At 37.7% G+C, this 19,510-nt stretch overlaps 1 protein-coding gene across 2 annotated transcripts in view; it reads right to left on the minus strand.

Annotated features, from left to right (window-relative positions):
• LOC121425702 (kinetochore-associated protein 1-like) overlaps positions 1–19,510 on the minus strand; it is a 103,673-nt gene that overhangs the window by 61,626 nt on the left and 22,537 nt on the right. For both annotated transcript variants that reach the window (XM_041621872.1, XM_041621871.1), the window contains exons 14-25: positions 17,827–17,886; positions 16,457–16,518; positions 15,586–15,694; positions 14,588–14,731; positions 13,395–13,451; positions 12,696–12,803; positions 12,254–12,376; positions 10,312–10,455; positions 9,714–9,806; positions 8,944–9,047; positions 6,653–6,755; positions 5,951–6,091 (exon numbers count right to left, since the gene is read on the minus strand). In XM_041621872.1, the coding sequence (XP_041477806.1) occupies positions 5,951–6,091; positions 6,653–6,755; positions 8,944–9,047; positions 9,714–9,806; positions 10,312–10,455; positions 12,254–12,376; positions 12,696–12,803; positions 13,395–13,451; positions 14,588–14,731; positions 15,586–15,694; positions 16,457–16,518; positions 17,827–17,886 (1,248 nt within the window). The remainder of the gene's footprint in view (positions 1–5,950; positions 6,092–6,652; positions 6,756–8,943; positions 9,048–9,713; positions 9,807–10,311; positions 10,456–12,253; positions 12,377–12,695; positions 12,804–13,394; positions 13,452–14,587; positions 14,732–15,585; positions 15,695–16,456; positions 16,519–17,826; positions 17,887–19,510) is intronic.

A 19,510-nucleotide genomic window follows, 5' to 3' on the forward strand; every position in this document is an offset into this window, starting at 1 on the left:
GTTTTAAAAACAGTTCAAGATGGAAGGTAGTTAAGGATACACTAGTCATTTTAAGAGATTGATATTAGCAGATCAGGAAAGGTTGGACAAAGGATACCAATGAACCATCAAGGTTGTTTTTAGCTATCACAGTAGTAAAGCCTAGCAAAAGCTCTGAATATGTAGTAAGACGGGGGAATCATCCCGTTCACTATACAAGACTGCAAATGCTAGGAGTCTCAAAGTTTTTACTCTCAGCACTTTAAGGCTTTTCAAGGCCTTTTCTGCCAGGGATGAAGGATCCCTGAAGGGGGCTGGAATGCAAAGTCCAGCCTCAGAAAGAGAGGCTTAGGCTTCCCCTCGGAAAAAGACTTACCTGGAGAAGCCATAGTCTTACCAACATCACGCATCCTAATAAATGAGTTAAGGCTCCGGGTTTCAAAAGAAAACAGGGCTATGAACAAGATAGTATTGGTCATCAGGGAGAACAGATGCCGGTTGAAAAGCGGACAGTGTAATCGCCAGGAGACAGAGGAGATTGAGGAATAGTGTAGTAGGTTTCACGGAACACCATGTATCCTTCTTGGGCAAATGTTGGTCCTGAAAATGACTACCCAAACTCAACGTTTCGTCGACTGTGTTCTTATCGTCTTCAGGAGAATGAACAAAAATTGTAAAAGCAGGCCTTACATACTCTGTCAAGGTGCTATGCACAGTGCCTTGCAGGGTACATGTCTCTGATTGGCTGGGTAAGTCACATGACATCCACATATGCAGACATGACTGACAGCACACAAATTAGGCGCAAAACAGTGGAAACAGGAAATGCCACCAATTATCATTCCCTCCAAAATGGCATGAATGACATAGCCGCCAATCGTGCCCGTATCACTGTAAAGCTCACACCTATGTGAAATAAGTCTTAATTAGCCTCTTTGTCTAGAAAGGTAAGCCAGGTATTGCTAAGTTGGAAGTGCTGTCTTGAGGGACAGTGTTATGCTCCTCAATATCCAACGCTTCTCTGACTCTCCGCAGATGCCAGTAGGGGATACGAGTGACCAATCTACTCTCATCCCAGAGGATCTGGTGATCATGCGTGTGAGCATGATCAATGATTGCAGATTTGTCCCTCTTCTCTCCCCTACCATGGGCCTTGTGTTCCTTAATCCGAGTGTTAAGGGAACAACCCGTCTCAATAATGTAAACCTTACCATATTCACAGTAAATTCGGTAGACTCCAGGGAGGTCCTTGGAGTTGCACTTGTCCTTGTGGGTAATGAGGACAGATTGAAGCTTATTTGAGGAGCTATGACGCAACCTCAAAGTCAGCTTCTCTCAAAATTCTCTGAATCTTGTGAGAGGCTGCACCCAGATATGGATATGACTCTCGCCTTGGGCTGAGCTACAAGACGGTTCTACAAAGGGGGAAGTTTAGTGCAGATCTTATGTGAGGGGTAGTTGCTACAATTCAAAACATATTTGATATGTTCAAGCTCCCCTCTCAGGTAGATCTGGTCACTAACCTCATGGGCTCGATCTGTTCAATCTCATGTATGGAAATTCATCAATGTCAATACTTTTTCTTTAATAAATTTGCACAATGTCCTTTGTAAACTAAGAGAAGCACACTGAATTTTCAATAAAAGCATGAGTGCATTAATATACAGCATATCAAGAAAATATATTTTTCTATCCATCATAACTTTGTAATACTGGGGCCAGGTGGGATAGGGATCTTTGTGTTGTCCTCGTAGTCTTGGTATCAAGAAAGGGAATAGCCTCCTTGGTCTCAATTTCCATGGTAAACTTGATTCACTCGTGTTGAGAGTTCAGATGCTGATAGAAAGTGTGCCTAAATCTCACCTCTTTCAGATGGACAGACACATTCTATAAGCAAACAGAGGAGGCTGCCTTCGGGTCTCCCCTTTCCCCAGTGGTAGCTAACATGTTCAGTAAACATTTCAAGGAGACAGCTCCCCACTCAGCAACACTCAAACTCAAAGGACAACCCTTTTGTGGTTTGGCAACATGGAGCTAAGGATACCAACAATATCTTACAGCACCTGAACTCTCAACATGAGTGTATCAAGTTCACCATGGAAATGGAGAACAATTAAATATCAGGGAACTCTCATGGCTAGCAACTGCTCAACTCAGAAAGGCCAGGTGCCGACCAGACATGTTTGACACTAGAAGGAAGTGATTTGTACCAGGGCAGTGAAAGCAAAGACTATTTAAAGAGTGAAGATCAAATCTCTGAGCATATGAGAAAAGGCCAAGATGACTCTCGCCATCAGGAGGCAAACTCTAAGATGGGATTGCTGCCAGTTGAATGGAAGGGGGGGGGAGTGGCAGCATGCAACGACTGGACAAAAGCAAAAGCATAAAACTTTAAGCAGGGGAAGATTATTTTGGAGAACACAAATAGATCAATTTTGCAAATATTAACACAGTTTGAGAGGGGAGTTAGGTGTATGTCTTATCTCAAAGGCAGCAAAAGCAAAAGAGGAAGAATGGAGATACACGCTGATCAAATGGACAGGAAGACGATACATGTGGGTACTTTGTGCGAAAGTTTGAGTATTATATTCACTGAACTATATAACAGGTAGATCATAAGAGAGGTTTATATCCTTGATGTACTTAAAAACCTTGCTGAATGTACAAGGAGTTGGAGGGTTGGGATATGGATGGAGGATGTACTGGGCAATGAAATGGAAAGTGGGTGAGGGGGCAATTGCAACAAGTTGCAGGTAAATTGACCCATAGCAATAGACCACGTGGAGTTGTACAATGCCTACTTAATAGCTTGTTGTACGCAAGCAAATGGGAGGCCGAATGTCAAACATTTGTACTGTTGCACACATGACGTACCATCTAAAATGTATCGTCCAGAATGTACTGTTGCACGGCTTTAGGAGGTGACGTCACAATACAATTCAATTCATTGTGCTCAGTAAAAAATGAAGGTGAAATAAGCGTATAGCCTGCTGGCTAAATGCGCAATGCTCCCCGAGGTCATGTGCGCTTGTGGAATTTGCTTTTCGCTTTCAATATTTTTGCTCCTTTTTCATAGAAAACTGCAGAGAAAAGTTTTTTTCTTCATATTTTCGCTAAATTCCGAGGCTTTGTACGACACAAAGAGCGAACATTCTTATTCGTGCAATGATGCGAGATTTTGCATGAGGTGAAAAAGAGACTCTATTCAACTCGGCTAACGCCTCATTGAATAGAGCATCTATCTTGCACCTCATGTGAAATCTCGCACCATCACACTCATGCCTATTCGCTTTTTGTATATTAAACCATGTCCTCTAATATCCACAGATATTTCAAATGTGAGTTTTAGTTTTGGGTTTGTTTTTTTTTGGGGGGGGACACTTTGATCATGTATTCGCAAAGTAAGAAAGGTGCCCATGAACAGGTTTTAATTCCATTTTGACAAATGAATACCACCATGAGTGAAACAATAACTGTTTCTGAAGGGCATTCTACTCCATTCATGCACCTTCCATCTATTAGATTCTATTCACCTTCTTTTTACACCCAATGTTTGTAATACCAGCTTGCCTGATTTGAGTGGTGCTATGTCAGGTGTGTGTATCAGATTTTCAGGTCAATGGATTTTAGCTGTTAGTAATAATTACCTTCATTAGCACATGCTCTGACTGTATCATCTATGAAATTGTTTACTTACAGGGGAAAGACAATTTGTACAATTTGGATATATGGTAGTAGATTGTATTGCCAAACACTTTTAATGATATCAATCATATCAAGCATGTTATCATCAATGTTATCTTCAATCATAAAATACACAAATACCTACAAAGAGTTAAGATGTAACTTTTTAATGATATCAGCTTTCTATTGCACTCCCCTTCTCATGTGAAATTTCTTTGTCACTTACAATGGTACATTACCAAATGTGCCTTTTATGTAGAAACTTTGAAAATTCACACAATATCACTGATCAACTATTTTCACCTTATTTCACCACATTGAGAAAAAAAGACTATAACAAGTGGAATGCCTCTGGCAATCTCACCAGCATCACGCGATTCAACATAGCAGCAGTGCTGACTTTGGAAACTACTATAACTCACACAGGATATTCAGTGATACTTGATTACTCTTATGTCCAAGTTTTATGAACTAGACCAACATACTTTCAAAGTTATGATGGTAATTCAACAAATACCCCCAATTTGGCCAAAGTTCATTGACCCTAAATGACCTTTGACCTTGATCATGTGACCTGAAACTTGCACAGGATGTTCAGTGAAACAGTCCTACCTCTCTTATCCGGACACGTTTGGACCAGCACCAATCCAGATCTGGGAGACCCAATATCAAATACACGCAGCTGCGCTGCCGGTTGCCTCCCCAGGCCAACGGCAGTAGCTAAACTATTGTAGTGGGCGTACAGACAGTATTCACTGCAGTATCATTGCAAATTACAGGCATTTTTTTACGGAAATGAAATCGATCGATGGCCATAAAACTCTTGGATGATTTACCTCCTAAAATGACTGAGGTATACATCGAGCATACCTCGAAAGAAAGAGAAAGACTCGATGAAACCAGGTTTTACAATTAGATCATCGCGGCGGGTATCGCAGCTTCGCGATGTCAGCCATTGTTACACTGATTGTAGGCTCAAACACGATAGATGGCGCTGTCCGTATTGAGGCCTAACGTTAGCTAGCGAGACATGTGTTGTTTTTCCCGCGAAGTAAAAAGAGAAACGTAATGAAATGTTTGCGCTGCACCCTGATTTACTGGAAATAATCGTGCCTAAGCTCTTTAGGTGATTGGGTGAGATAATTTCATGAAAATAATTTTTTTGTAGGTTGACTATAATGGGAAATATATGTAATCAAAGTGAGATTACGTATAGGATTGAGTTTAGATTGAACTCTCATTTCCTCACGTACCGTGCTAGATTGAATTAAAAAAAAAAAAAAATCTCGGCAAGTGTGCGTCCGGATAATAGAGAGATCCGGATAAGGGGAGGCTGGATAAGAGAGGTCAGACTGTACTTGCTTACTATTATGTCCAAGTTTCATGAATCAGATCCAAAAACTTTTAAAGTTTTGATTGTAATTCAACAGATACCCCCAAATCGGTCAAAGTTCCTAAAATGATCTTTGACCTTGGTCATGTGACGTGAAACTCATGCAGGATGTTTGATGATACTTGATTACCTAACCTTTTGTCCAAGTTTAATGAACTAGGTCCATATATTTTCTAAGTTATGATGACATTTCAAAAACTTAACCTCAGGTTAATATTTTGATGTTGATTCCCCCAACATGGTGTAAGTTCATTGACTCTAAATGACCTTTGACCTTGGTCATGTGACATGAAACTCTAATAGGATGTTCAGTAATACTTGATTAACCTTATGGCCAAGTTTCACGAACTAAGTTATGATGTCATTTCAAAAACTTAACCTTAGGTTAAGATTTGATGTTGACGCCGCCGCCGTCGGAAAAGCGGTGCTTATAGTCTCACTCTGCTACGCAGGTGAGACAAAAATGTGATTTTGGCCAATTTCATCACATTTAATTTCAAATTCCCTTTGGAAGGATGTTGTAAAGTTTTCGGCATATGAGATCTTGTTCGGCCAGTTGGTTCCTATGTAGTACAACATGTGGAGCGTTGTGGCCTAGTGGACAAGTCTTCTGACTTTGAAACATAAGGTCGTGGGTTCGAATCCCAGCCAAGGCGTAATTTCCTTCAGCAAGAAATGTATCCACATTGTGCTGCACTCGACCCAGGTGAGGTAAATGGGTACCCGGCAGGATTAATTCCTTGAATGTATGAGCGCTGAGAGGCAGCTCGAGCTAAAGCCGGGGTAATAATAATAATAACGCGCCTCGGAATAGAATATTTCTAGATAGATAGATGGCGCTGTATAAATGCCTATTATTATTATTATTATTACTTCTACGTGATGACAACCTACCTGATTGGACTTGATAAGGTACTGAAGCCTGAAGAGGTAAGCATCCATCTCAGTGTGTTGAGTGGACTGGGCTTTGACAACGCGTAAGGCATCCTCTAGAACAGTTGGACCATCTCTGCTTAAGATATTCTTCACAGCAAGCTGAAGGGGAAAACAAGAAACCTCTCTTAATTTTTGTTACATGTACCTCCCTCACCACGATATGTTCATGAAACAAATGTGTGAGATAATCTTGTAACATTTTTGGACGATGCCAAATTTTGCTTTCCCTCAAAGCAAAGCGACACCAAGGAATTTTTTATGGGGACTTTTTATGACTCTTGTATCTCAATCTGAGGGACGTGGGTTCAATTCTAAGCCATTGCATGTTTTCTTCCAGCAAGAGATTTACCCACATTGTGCTGCACTCGACCCAGGTAAGGTGAATGGGTACCCAGTCGGAACAAATTCCTCGAACGCTAGAACACCCAATCAAGGTAACCATGCTCAAGCTGGGGTAACAATAACACCATACTAAGCAGGGCCCACTGGGAGAACAGTTTTCAGAACTAAAGTGGCTACTCTATATTAAATATGACATTATTATTTTATTTTTCTCTATTTACAGGGGTACTAGAGTTGCACAAAACTTGGTTTTACAGATTTCTCATGAAGTCAGTTTTTACTCTTACTACATTAATTTATCTTCAAAAAATAACTCACCTTCATGCTATCTGCATCTCCAAGACTCACTGACCTCAAGTCATACTTCATGAACATATCCCTGAGTTTCATGAAACCATGGTGTTCCTCAAGCTTGGCCACCCTGTCAGAAATAACACATCACAGATTGGAAATTTTAGCGTAAACTCAATCAGAAAACAGACTTTATGCTATCTTATACCCAATATTGCCATTATCTAACTAAAGACAACCCCCAGAACCACTGATAATTGATTGTGATATTTACTCGCTCTTATAGGGCCGAGTCAAATTATTTCCCCTTTTTAAATGACCACTTAAAGCATAATCTTTTTGCAATTTTTCCAAACTGTTTTACTGTCACATTTCACATCTTTACATCCACGAAATTCCAGAAAGTATTTTGATGTAGTTGTACACTAAAATGAGAATTATTCCCTTCTTTCTAGACTCTGAAAGACCAACTTCTAGAAATTTCAGTTGGTGTTGGACAATAATAATAATCCGCTTTTATATAGCGCTTAATCCATCGGAACGACGTGTCTAAGCGCTTTACAGATATATTATTACCCCGGTCATCGGATTCAATCAGTCATTCCCGCACACAATGTGTGCACATCCTCCACTCCCTGGGGAGTATTCCAGTCAGTCGCCTGTGAGGCGCACACAGTACTGGACAAGCTACAATGACTTTCACATCCTACCGGGTACCCATTTAGCACCTGGGTCGAGAGTGGCAAAGTGTGGATTAACGCCTTGCCAAAGGACACCTGTGGCCTGTATCACTAAGCGCTAAGATGCGTCTTAACCATCCGTAAGTCCGGTTATAGGACTTAATGTAAGATGCATCTTAGCGGGAGTTTCACAAAGACCACTAAGACGCGTACCGTACTTAGTACCCATTTAACTAAGTTGCATACAGAGCGTAGCCTACGTCTCGTCTCGACGAGACGTAGGAACTGTTCTTAGTGTAATGTCATGTTTGCTAGTGGCCACAGTGCTTCGACTTCGACCCTTTGGAAGTCCTTGCTTCTTTTTCTAGGCGTTTCCTAAACTTTTTGAGGCAAATGCATATTGTTATTAATTTATTTTTATGAATTGCCCAACATCATGTCATTGCCTGTCTGTACACTACCAAATGTGTTTATAGTAGAGAGGGGGGGGTAATGAGCACTATTTTTTGTACTCAACACCCCCTCCTCCCTTGAGAAAAAACAAAAAGGTAAAATTATGGTTAATCTTTTGTTTTCGTCGAGGTATCAAATACAACTTCCACTGCATACATTTCAATTTCAATATTTTACTTCTATATGTCGTCTTAAGAAAAAGGTATACCTTCCCCATTATCCTCCTACAGTAGTCAAAATTATGTTAAAGTGACAAAATTCCTCCTCCTCCTCCTTTCACTTTTTAGTCGCAGACGATGCAGACGAAAACTTGCGGGAAATTACTACTTTTATCTTCACACATAAAGTCGAAGGTCACGAAATTAGGCTTCGTAGACTCAAAATCCAGACGTTTTATTGTTGAAGACGCGTCGCACACAGGACTTAGTAAAGAACTGTTTAGTGGAACTGACGCACCAACAGGACGTCAGTAAGACCCGTCTTAGTGTATGACGCGTCGCAGCGACACTAAGTCCCGTTACACTAAGTACTGTTTAGTGAAACAGGCCCCAGATCGCGGTGGGATTCGAACACACGACCCACTGTATACAAGGTGAGAGTCAGAACCACTACACCACGGCTCCTCCACATCAACTAACATCAATATGTACAAGAGGGACATGGTCATAATCTTGCAAAACACACAAGTTTCTTGTTTTATAGTCACAATAACTACTCAAAAATAATATATTAAAAAAAATATATCAAATGTGTAGGTCCACTCCCGTGGAACCATAAAAATCTGTTTGACATTTGAGGTAATTATCTCTTCTCTTGCAGAATCTGGGGGGTGTTTCACAAAGATTTAAGTATGACTTAGAGTCGCACTTAAATACAGAGTTGCGTACGGTATGAAAGGTCTGATCGCATTGGTCAGATCGTGTTATGAGGATGCGCACTACTGCGTATCTATCAATACGATCACGCGTTGCATATCATGTACGTGTCGGCATTTAAGTGTGACTTAAGTCATGCTTAAATCTTTGTAAAACACCCCCTTGGTCTGAAATAATACTGCCAAATAGGCATACATGCAACTTATGGAAGGTCAGATTATGAAGGCTTTGTGTATGCAGGAATGGCTTTTTAAACATAAGATCTTGGAGGCATCCCTCAAGATATTAGGAATATATTCAGTTTTCTTACATAGGATGTTTGAGAGACAATCCATACTGGACCAATTGTTCCATTCCTTTGCTCCATGGAACAGGTGCTTTCTGCATCAATGCAAGTATGGCTCCACACTGACTCTACAAATGATAAAGGTTATCACATCCATTTTAAAGGAAATATCATCCTGTATTTCTATCAAAACCATATTCCAAATAAAAATATTGATAGAAATCATTTGTAAGACCTCACTTCAAAAGCACTCTAGCTGTAAAGTAAATGAACAAGAAAAGTTATTATCTTCAATAATTGTTCAATCCTGACCTAATGCCCCAGGGATGTTCAGGCTAATAACAAATTACTTATTCACTCTCCCATAGCTTCCTTGCAGTACATGCATTATGGACAGAATCATCTCCTACCAAGTACCTGTAATTCAGTTCACTTGGGCGTTATTTCAAGTCTGCTGTAATCATTGAAAAGTTGTCATTCACTGGTAATATTAGCGTAATCCTTGGTTTTGATTGGCTGTTACTATGGTAATTATTAGTGAATGACAACTTCCAGTGATGGTAACTTTCATGAAATGGTTCCGAATGATCATTTCATTTCATTTTATTGAAGTTTCTGCTTCAAGATAAAAAAGTTTGACACATGATTATACGATCAAACAAGGAAATATAACTATCTTTAGCAGAAGGGTCATAAAAAAAAACATACAAATAGCTGTTGCAATGATTTTCACACAATGTTGGTAAAACAAAATGATGATTTATTGACAGGGAGAAAAGAAAGGTAATTCTTACTGTGAGATCCTTGATACATCTGATGACAGTGATGGCCTTGGCTTCCCAGGAAGCTTCATACGTAGCAAAGAGACTTGGTACAGAAAGAAGATCCTATATAAATAGAATTGAATTCTTGCATTAGGATTGGTCAAAAGTTCATCAATTCAGAATGTGATGTTTTCCCCATCGATCACTACTCAGGCAATAAATCTTGTGTCTCGCTATAGAATCATAACATGTTATCAAAATTATATCTGAGTACAGTCTGAAGTCTCTTATCTGGACACATTGGGACTAGCGCAAATCCTGATTCACTCGAAAATTATCCTAAGTTCTTTCGCTGATTTGGGCGAGATATTTTCTTGAAAAATAATGTGGTGTAGGTAGACTATATTGGAAAATATATGTGATCAAAGTGAGTTTGCGTAGGATTGAGTTTAGATTAAAATCTCAATTCCCCCAGGTACTAGATTGAATTGGAAGAAGAAACACAACCTCGGCAAGTGTGCGTCTGGATAAAAGAGATCCGGATAAGGGGAGGCCGGATAAGAGAGCTCGGACTGTATAGGCATAACAGAGTGCATTGCCACTAATTTTTGGGGGTTCAATTTCTTACCTCAATATATTTCAAGAGTAGATTATCCACCTCCAGCTTATGATCCTTAGCATAGGGTATGATGCACTTAGTGATGGTTCCTGGTACCAGCTCTGGAGCAGCAACCCTCTCTAACATCCTGAATGATATGCTCTCTGTCGTTTCCTTCAAATAAACCGATAACAACCAAACATATATTTACCAAGGGAGTGTTGCAAGAAACTATTTGCAATCAATTGCAAATATTCTGCTGCAGTTTTACAATTGATTGATCACTTTTAAGTGTAGCAAATCAGATCCTATGGCTTGTTGCAAGAGAAGATCAGCTCCCAAATACAAATTTGCAATTGATTGTCAGATATATATTTGATTTAATTAAGAACCAAAATAGACTTGTAATTGATCACAAGTTTCTTGCAACACTGCATAAGAATAGATAATTTTAGCAAGACATATTTTTAAGAAGTGTCAATCATAATTGACAGTATTTTGGCTTCTGTGTTCTCCATGTCACCCTCCTCTTCTTCAACACTTTCTGTTTTTCTCTCTACCTTAATCAATTTTCTCTTTCTATTTGGAGGACATACCCCATCTCTCCCTCTTTTGCTTTCCATTACTCTCATTTCTCTCTCTCTCTCTCTCTTCTTCTTCTTCTCTCTGCCTCTTCCCCTTTGCTTATTTCTCTCTTTCTCAAACTTCTATTTATGAGATACATTTTTTAATTGGAGATTGGAGATAATTGGTTTTGATGTAGAATACTGTACTTACTTTTTTATTCATTTGCTTTGTTTTATCTCTATATTGTACTTCATGAATTTTTGCAAATTGACCCTTTCAGCTTGTGCTGCTGGTCAATTTTTATGTGCATATACACCAATAAATAAATAAATAATAATGATTTTCCCATCATCCTCTAAATATAACTGCAGCAATTTACTTTTCAATGAAAAATTCTCCAGCTAGGAATTAAGTTCTTATCTGTTAGATTGTGAAGAGGGTAGTCAATGTCACCTGATGGAAAGATGTTACTCCCATGAAACTGAACTTCCAAGCCATGAATACTAAACTATCTTACAAAGTTTATTTGAGAAAATCATGTTTATCAAACCACTAAGTCACACTAAAACATGGTCAACAAACATTTATTTGTGTTCTGGCATGTTGATAAAAAGTGTTCCATTTATGTCAAACAATCAAATAAATTCACAATCTAAAGTTCAAACTTTTTCCTCTTTTTCATATATGTCATGAGTTTGTCCCCAAATCTCTGACAAACTTACTAAGCAACAGTTTTTTAGAGATTTATGAATTAAGCTGAGTGTTGTCCTAAATTATTTAGCAAGGGACCTATATTTTGCTCAGTGAAAGTCTCATTAGATACATTGCAAAGACAAAGTCAAAATGTGAATATTGATTAAAACCAGCATATATCATGGTGGAATAATCTACAGACTCTCCCGAAAATTCAGGGAGCTGACGTTTTATCACTTCATCTATGTGTTTAACTATATCCAGCTGACTGATATGGCAAGAACACAACCTTATAATACATTCCTTATTTGCTCAATTAGCAAAAGGAGAGTATTCTTTAACTAAATATGGCCTGAAATATCAAAGTAAGTCCAAGGAAGCTTTTCATGAAAGGACTTTATCCCACAAGTCCTATTTTATCTGACAGTTACCATAGAACAGTGCTTCTTCGCCAATTAAAATCAAGAAAGTTGTCAGATCTGATGTGTCGGACGAAAATGTTGATAAAATGCTCCCCTAGTTAAGTGTTCTATAAAGCTGTTCATAAGTTACAAATTACTTTACGCACAACTGGTGACCCTTTCTTGTGCTATGTGATATATATCCACACATATTTGACTTACTACAAAGAAAATGTTCCAGTTGTGTGTAAAGTCATGCATAACTTTACGAACTGCTTTATGAATCACTCACATGGTAGTTCCAAGCTTACCTTGCAAAACTGGTCTAAAGTTAAGAAACACTTGTATCTGGTGTGGAGAATCCTGAGCTCTTGTAAGTTGTGGACAAGTTCTTTCAGTCTGTTCATGGAATCTTTGCAGTCACTATCATTTGTCTGAAAAATAAACGTAGTTGCTTTTTTTTTCTTATTTGTTCATCCATCCATTAATTCATTTATCTGTTGATTCATTGATCCATATATCAATCCATTCATTCATACATCTACATATCCATCCATAATCCATCTATTTAACTATCAATCTATCCCCTTATCCACCCATCCATTCCATCCATACTTCAATTATATTGACCCAACCATCCATCAATCCATTGATCTATCTACAAATCCACCCAGTTCATCAATCAATCAATTCATACACCTATATCCATTCCCATCAAACATTTCATTAAAAGCTAAACCAGCATCATCTTACCTCTGTGAGTGCCTGTGAGAAGTGGATACCACTGGCTATCTTGAGGAGCTGTTGGTTACCTTTCAACATCATTTCAGCCAGCTCTAGCCCATTGCTTGGCCATCCAACCTACAGCATCGTGATCAACAGGAAAATATTTCAATATCCCCACTTTGTTTTCATAATGAAAACCCGAGCGGGACTGCGTAACATGCTCCACCAATAAAAGTCACCTGTTCACAAGGATCAATTGTCTATGAAGACTATTTAATGCAAATTATTCATTCATTACTGCATAAGGATTCACAATCTCATCACAAGGGAAAAAAAAATTAAACGGGGGCTGGAGGGGGGGCGATTTAGCACCCGAAATGCTCAAAAGAGCCCTGGAATCAAGAATAGGAGCTGTGGAAATGCCAATTTATTGCCTTGTTAAAGCTTATCTGACATTGCAGATTTAGGCAATAAGTTGTGTAAAGTAGCCCCCGAAAATACAAAAATAATTTTTCTGTCTCATCATGCATAAAATTATAAGATACATCCTCTGGTGGTAAATGAATATTCTTAATAATGATAATAAAAAAAAGATTACCATCATTATAAACAACCATCCATAAACACATTTGAATAAATTACACCATCTAAGCAGCTTGTAATAATGGCTGGTAACTTACAATCGATGATAAATATTGTGAGTGAAACTGGGCCCATGTTACTCACCTTTTCAGTCACTTCAAGGCTGGTCACTCTTTCCTCTATCCATGAGATCAATACCTTCTGCAAAACCGATAAAAAAGATAGAATATGAGGAAAAACCACAAAGTTAAAAATGTTACATCAGTGAAAAAAACATCCCTTCATTCAATATCAATGGAAATTTTCAGCTTTTGTTCAATTGACTCAATGACATAAATCCTCTCCAATTTCGTGTTTCAAAAGAGGACCCTATTGAATGATTGTTTATAATGAATGTACCATTGATTTTGACTGACTGCGAAGCCATAACCGTTGTCCTTGTGATTGATAGCAATGTTCCCAACAAGTGTAATGTTTAGGCAATGTAATATTTGATGGCTTCTTTAAAGGGCAGATCACAGAATAGGTAATGATCTTGAGATTTTTTTTCTATGATTTGTTAAAGGTCAACTCTACATCGCAAAAGAAGTGAAACTATGGTATCTTATACAGTAAGGATCTCAAAATTAGGGGTAACAAATGATTACTCACAAGGGTGATGATGTAATTGTATCTTTCGGAGCTTGATTTGAGACTCTATGCTAGTATTGGACAAAGCCGAACAATAGATATGAATGGGAGGGGGGATCTCAAGTTGGGTCAGGGCAAAGAAAAGCAAAATTTACACACCGCATACATTCGTAATTCCGAAGCTTCGTTATTCCGAAGGTTCGTCATTCCGAAGATTTGTATTTCCGAAGGTTCATATTTCCGAAGGTTCGTAAGTCCAAAAAAGAAATGAGGTTTGTAATTCCAAAGGTTTGTTAGTCTGAAAACAAAGTGAGGTTCGTAATTCCGAAGGTACGTTTGTCCGAAAACAAAATGAGGTTCGTAATTCCCAAGGTCGTTAGTCTGAAAACGTAATGATTAACGAACCTTATTTCGTTTTCTGACTAACGAACCTTCGGAATGAACCCTATTTCGTTTTTGGATTAACGAACCTCCAGAACGACAAACTGTTTTCGTTTTCGGACTAACGAACGTTCGGAAAATCGAACCTTATTTTGTTTTCGGATTATCGAACCTTCGGAATAATACCACAAATGTTTGGATTAATGAACCCTTTCACGTTTTCGGATTAACGAACATCGAGGTATAGGCAATTTGCTTTTTTCGGAATTACAAACCTTCGGAATAAAGAACCTTCGGAATTACGAAGTGTAACCTTTACACACTACCTTGCCCTGTTGGAAGCTATGACACACATAAGGGATGATGTCATTCCTAAGCCAGGGTATGATGTCATTCGATGGGGAATCCCCTGGTATAGATCTCAACATGTCCTCAAGCAAGTCTTCTGACATCACAGCTACAAAGTCTTCCTGTAATACAATGAGAGAGAAGAGAATGAATCCAGGAAAAAATTGCACATGGGCTCGGGGCAAATTCACCCAAAAGGTGCTCAAAAGAGTCCTGGAAAATCTCCATTCACTGCAATTTTAAAGCTTATCCAATGATGCAGATTTGGGCAGTAGGTTGTCTTAAGTAGTGCCAAAAAACAAAATCGTGTTATTTTTTTGCCTGCAATGAGTATTATGCACACTTCACACAAGACGATGTGCTGTGATTCCAGTTTGTTAATCAATTACAAGATTGTTGAATTCATGCATTTTTCACAAATTAATCTACCTTATAAAAGTTTTTAACAATTACTTTACTCAAGCAAGAAGACTTGTGATACAACTTCTAGAGAGCAGTTGGTCACCATTTTCTGTTTCTTTAAAAACCAACATTAAAGATAAAAAAAGTTCTGATTTTGATCTGGAAGAATGAAGGAATCGGTCTTAAAATGATTGTAAAAGGCTGCTTTTAATGCACAAAAAAATTGATGTTGGCTGAAAAGCATCGAATTCCCCAAAAGTAATAAAAATTTTTATTCAACCCTTCTAAAGGTTACATGCACTGCACGTAGACAAGCATGTATGGGGCTACACCCAATTTTTTGCCCCCTCCCCCAACAATTTGGCTGTTATTGCTTTTGATTTGAATGTGATGGCATTTGAAGAGCAATACTTTGCAGCGAACTATTTATTGTTATTATTATTATTATACTATAAATAAAGTATAATTGAAAGAATTTGATAGCTGACACTAAATATTGACATCTTTTCCTCAACTTTTGTTAATCTTTAAAAATCATCATGATAAAATTCCCTGCTTTTGCATTGATCTATACCTTGTGTCTATTCCAAATGACTGATGCTCTGCCAAGGTTGGCTCGACTTAGATGAAGGAAGAGTTCATTAAGAAGGGATCCCGACAGAAAAGCATCCCAGCTAGTTGGACTGAAAAAGGGAGATCAGAAACAGAATATTGGTAAAAATAGATGTAATGTTTTATAAACCTCCAATAAATGGACAGTGAACATATTAATAAGTCACTTATACATTCATCATATGCTTTAAATAATGATTTGTGAAGGCAATGCCTTTTCTTTGTACCATAATTTTGAAATAAAGAAGCTGATGTAAATCAAAGAAAGCTTAACCTTCTCTTATTCTGAAAAAATATCAATGAAGATTTATAGAAAAATAGACATGTAATAAATCCTTGGGGTGTTTCATTACACTGTAAGTTACACACAATCTTACACACCAGGGACATGGGGGCCATTTCATAACGCTGTTCGTAAGTTAAGAGCGACTTTAAGAACGACTGGTGATCCCTTCTTACGCGCTAATAAATCACCAATGAACATTTAATGGTGAATATCATTTACCACAATAAAGGATCACCAGTCATTCTTAAAGTCGCTCTTAACTTACAGATTTATGAAACACATCCCTGTTCTCATGCAAATAAGATAACCCAATTTTTCTTGTGTTTCAACATCATATCTTACCAACTAACAGGCTTTGCATTCAGATGCGTCTTAATAACAAGAAATATGATTGAAAAAAGTTTAAAATGTTAATGTCAATGTGAATAAAAATAAATGACAATCTGATCCAGCATCTAAGGAAATGTTTCATTCATGCTTATACTCGTGCGTATAAACAACTATATGGAGAAGAAAATAAAAAGTTTGCTGCAAACATGAAACGTACCTGTATTCGCTGCTTCCATATACCAAGCTAAATGTAGTCAGCCTGTGTAATGTATCAAGAATCTTTCAAAACAAAGAAAGCAAAACAAATTCATAAAAATTGTGAAAATATTTTTAGAGGCAGCAGACAAAGAAAGCATTCAGATCACAGAGTTTTTCTTAAAAGTATACAAGACTACTATACAGTGCGTCCCAGAAAAAACGAAACCGAGATTTAGCGATGATATATCATAAGTTAATCATAAATAAAATAGACGAATGACCTACCAATGTAAAGCTTAGAATCTCCTCTTCCATCTGGTATTACTTAGATTATTTCTCATTCACGCATGAGTGAGCAAAAATAATTTGAAAAGGGGATACCAAAAAGTCACTTGGCGGGCCGTATCTGTGTTTTAAAAAGAAAACCACATTTTTAAAAAGTTCAATATCTGCTCTTTAATTTCATACCTCAATTACAGAAAATGGTCAAGAAATAACAAAGTTCTGGTTATTTGAAATAAGGCTTGAATTTCAATAATTTCAGAAAATGAAGAGGTTTTACAGGCGAGCGTTCAAACTCGACACTCCGTTTTGTTGACGATCAGCCATGCATGAAGTCTTTTGTTACCGTGCGATAGCTTCTGTGGGAAACCGGTGAAAACAAGTTTATTTAATGAAATTAGGGAAATACAAGCATTGTTTCGAGGGATCATAACTTTTTTAATTCTCGACCATTTTCTGTGATTAAGGTATCAAAGAAAAGAGCAGATATTGAACCTTATAGTCATGTGATTTTCTTTTTGAAATTCAGATACCCCCCGCCAAGTGAGTTTTTGGCATCCTCTCTTCGAATTGTTTTTACTCACTCATGCGTGAATGAGGAATAATCTAAGTAATACCAGATGAAAGAGGAGATTCTAAGCTTTACATTGATAGGTCATTTGTCTATCTTATTTATGATAAAGTTATGATAAATCATCGCCAAATCTCGGTTTCGTTTTTAATGGGACGCACTGTATAATAACAAAATTGCACTGATTTTGGGGTTTTCTCATCTTCAACATCTATTAAATCAATTTCTTAAATAAGATATAAGAACTTAAAATGAAGACAACAATGTTTGAAAATAAATCCTGCATTTCTTATCATCATTTTTTCTTCTTCACATCACTAATGCTTTCATCCCACTCGTCATTTGAAGAACACAATTTAAAATAGGTTGAGTAACAACATCAACAGAATGGGATAAAATTTGATAGTATTTGATGCAACATTCACTGACAATTTAGCTCTCAGTCAATCAAAGACAGGGATTTCAGTAGCTTTTTACAATTATCAATAAAAAAATCACATATTTATTGCTTCGTGAATTGATTCCCCTCAACTCACCATCGACAGTAAATCTCCTATCTTGCTCTGCATCTCATCTTTGACATTCACTTTGGAAAGCTGGGGAAAAATAATGGTGGTGGCAAAGAAATGAGACCATACTTATGCAAAAAATATATCAAGACACAATATACAAATTACCCCCTCGATTGGAAATAAATGCTCCTGGAAACTATAATTAGCTTTAAATCTAATCATTTTCCCCAAGACGAAGTTTCACGCATTATTTCTTCATTGGAAACACTTATCAGGGTTCCCAGCTTTTCAAGAGAACAAAATTCCCTGATTTTTCCCTGAAGTTTTCCTTATTAAGTTCAAGAATTCGCTGATGATTATTTACACCCATTCCAAGCTTTGCATGTTTTTTAAAGTAGTTGCAGTGAATTACATGTATTTTCAGTATAAAACAATAATGTAAATTTAAATAGTACTACCAAAACCAGTCATTCAATGGATGTTGTTTTGATATGCACAAAATTATAACAGAGTCTGACTAACTACTGTGCTTTTGAATTTGGGCCGATCAGAATTCCCTGATTTTTCCCTCATTTGAGGCACTTTTTCCTGATTCGAAGTATTTTTTAAATCAAATTCTTTGATTTTCCCTGACTTGAAAAGAGTAAAATAATTTTTCCTGATTTCCCTGATGGGCTGGGAACCATGGCTATTCATTCCTACAACTTAAATATTGGACCCTGCTCCATAAAGGGGTTTTATCACAAACAGTTCACTATCAAGTTTTCTGTTGACAGTAACCTTGGTAATAAGTCTACCGCTCAATTAAAATCACAGACTTCAGTTGGGTTGACATTGATATCTATCATTTTAATAGTTTGTCATGAGCTTTCTAGCATTGATGTAGAAATGTAGAATGGTAAGAAAAAGTTTCGACACACATTATTTGTCACTGGTTTTCTTTGAGCTTGTCTTGAATAGATTCTACTGCACCAGGATGAGAATCAACCCATAACCTACAGGGACTGAATATAGTTCCTGTATACAGGCTATGAGAGCTAATGCATTCTTAAGTTAATGGTTTGATAGATATCAAGGAAAAGTTAAAGGATGGATTGACAGATAGATGGACACCGAGCGTGATACCATCATACGTCCCGTCTACGACGGGCATATAAAAATCATGGTAAGTGATACTACTAAGACAAACTTTATCATGCATTAGTTATCTTAGCACAAGGCTATTCTACACTTGGGATGTTTCATTGGCTTCCATTATCCCCACCCCCCCCCCCCCCCCGATTGTTTGTTCATACAGAATTCAAAGAATAACAAAATGTGACCTGCAACCCTAAAACCAACAATAAGTCGCAAAAAATTAATTTAGATATTTTTCTTAAGGTGGAAAAAGCACATCCTAGGCTTTTAAATGATATAGAACTTGTTTAAATTGATCAACAATGACCCGCACAAGCACTAGCGTACCTAAGGGGGGGCAGGGGGGTGGACTGCCCACCCCCCTGACGAGTCACAACTGATCCAGGGGACGTGCCCCCCTCCTTTTGAGAAGCAAAAACATGTGCCCCCTCTTTTGAACTTGAAGACCTTTTTTTTGCTTGTCAAATTTTTTCGCAGACGAAATATCCTCCCCAAAATTTGCCCCCTTTTGGAAAATCCTGAGTACGCCGCTGCACACAAGTGATTGAATGCAGATTTTAAGGAATACTTG

The sequence above is a fragment of the Lytechinus variegatus genome, chromosome 12 (assembly GCF_018143015.1).
Source record: "Lytechinus variegatus isolate NC3 chromosome 12, Lvar_3.0, whole genome shotgun sequence".
Taxonomy (NCBI): domain Eukaryota; kingdom Metazoa; phylum Echinodermata; class Echinoidea; order Temnopleuroida; family Toxopneustidae; genus Lytechinus; species Lytechinus variegatus.